Source organism: Anarrhichthys ocellatus, unplaced genomic scaffold (assembly GCF_004355925.1).
Source record: "Anarrhichthys ocellatus isolate YVR2014 unplaced genomic scaffold, GSC_Weel_1.0 scaffold10, whole genome shotgun sequence".
Lineage (NCBI taxonomy): Eukaryota > Metazoa > Chordata > Actinopteri > Perciformes > Anarhichadidae > Anarrhichthys > Anarrhichthys ocellatus.
Window position 1 is genome coordinate 10,739,006 of NW_022280040.1, and position 2,141 is coordinate 10,741,146.

The 2,141-nt window shown below is 46.2% G+C and overlaps 1 protein-coding gene across 1 annotated transcript in view; it reads right to left on the bottom strand.

The window, feature by feature from the left end:
* The window catches only part of LOC116385069 (cullin-1), a 17,014-nt gene that overhangs the window by 8,889 nt on the left and 5,984 nt on the right, over positions 1–2,141 (bottom strand). The window contains exon 2 of the mRNA XM_031850256.1: positions 742–1,172. Within this exon, the coding sequence (XP_031706116.1) occupies positions 742–881 (140 nt within the window). The 5' untranslated portion in view covers positions 882–1,172. The remainder of the gene's footprint in view (positions 1–741; positions 1,173–2,141) is intronic.

A 2,141-nucleotide genomic window follows, 5' to 3' on the forward strand; every position in this document is an offset into this window, starting at 1 on the left:
AGGAGTCGCCCCCTGGTGGACACTAGAGAGAATGCAGCTTCAACACAGAATCTGAGATTGCTTCCTGGTTGAACAGAGAGTAGCATCATGTGACGAGAGTGAGGACAGTTGACAGACAAGACCATGGCCTCCCTTCTCTATGAAAGATTATCTTTCTTTCATACCAAACATCACCCCATAACTACAACAAAGCTTGCAATAATTGGTGACGAGTGATGCAGCCACGAAGCTCTGAAAGGTAAATATGACATTCATAGATTGCAGTTTTAAATTAGTGCCGTTCTTTCTTTTCTGCATGACAGGATAAGATTACAGCTCTGAGATTATACGGATGGGTGCATGACATGACATCCTGTAGTGCTGGGAAGGTGCATAACAGGAAGCCAAGGTTGTCAAACTAAATGTGCCCTCAGAAGAAAAGAAACGCCGTGCGTTCGATGGAGTTAGAATGATTGAAGGGTGATGAACTTAGTGTGACTGTATCTGAAAGTTTTGACTTCCCGTTTTCATAAAGACAAAACATTTTAGATTCATTATTTAGATTAACAACGGTTTGTTTCGTGCTTCCAGGAATCTGGCCTGCTGGGTGTTCTTATTGTTGTAACTCATTACCTCTGAAACAGGTTTAGGTTTAAGAATGAAGGCCGTGACATTCACTACAACACACAGAGAGAGGATGGCTATCAACAAATCTCTGAACTTAAACTCTAGGCATCAACCTCGCCCGATGAGACAGGATACGTGTAGAGTTCCATGTAGCGCGACTTGGCCATGCTTTGCCGCGTGTACACCTGCTGGATGCCAGCCCGCAGGTCGTCCCATATCTGGTCCAGGCCTATCTGTTTCAGTCCGTGGGGGTTCTGGGTCCTGTTCGACGACATCGTGGATCGTCCTCGTCCTCTGACCGATCGATCGATACCCCTCCCTTTCCTGCTCCGGTGGGCGTTCTTCTACCCCCCCACCACCACCCGGCACCTCTCCTCTGTTGGGTTTCTGTCCTGGGTCGCTCTGCTCTCAGAGTGTGCAGTCCATCTGGCGGCGGCGGCGGCGCTGCTTCGGGAAGCTGGTCGTCTGGTTGTGAGACAGGAGGTGCAGTCCCAGTCTGCACGCCTGGGTGGCGCTGTCTGTCTGCCACTCCTCCTAAAAATATGTGGCACTCCTCACCAGATGACCTGCAAATAAAAAAAAACAAGAAACATTTTGATTTGTTATTGCCAAGGAAGGAGGGAAGACAGAGACAGGGAGAGAGAGCGACAGAGAGAGAGACGGAGAGACACAGACAGACCGACAGAGGGACAGAGAGAAAGAGACAGACAGACACAGAGAGAGACAATAAAGCGACAATAAAACAATCAACAGAGGACCCGTGACACTAAAGGTTCATATTAAATCCTAGAACCCACTTAGAGAAGACTCAGTTTCCACAGTACTATAGGACAGTGAGCCAGGTCAGTTATAAGGTGTTGGCTCTGATCCCTGACGTAACCCAGCTAATAACAGATTAGTCCACTTCAACGCCTCCATGGTTTCCTCCACTAGTGAAGACGGTGCCCGGTCTCCATCGTCTAACAAGTACCAGGAGCGACTCTACCAACATTTTCTGTTGCACATTTACCCCTTACCCTGTTTAATAAGAGGTCAGGTTAACGCTGGGTGATACGGTGGAAAATCAAATATTATATAGAAATCTTTGACCAGACTATTTGGGTGGTATTTACACGATTATATCTTTCATAAATAATCATCAGTAAGGTCGATATAATGACTAAGTGGGTAAAGGCGAAGAATAATAGGACACCTAGAATAACCTGGTGAGTTCAGAAAATTACATCAATTCACTAACATCTAGCATCACTGATGCCATATTACGATGTCAAGAATCCAAGGCGATAAATCATCATGATATTAAATAGTGTTGATATATATATCGCCCAGCCCGAGGTCAGGTCATGAGCAAGGTCAACAGCGGCACATCATTAAGATAATTGACAGAACAGAAGCTGTAATTTCATCCCTGAGCTGAGGACAAGAGGAGAAGGTAGGCTGAGTGAACGCCAAGTGTTTGTAGCATCGACATCTTTCAAGAGGACAGACAGACAGACAGACTGGCAGAGAGACAGACAGACTGGCAGAGAGACAGA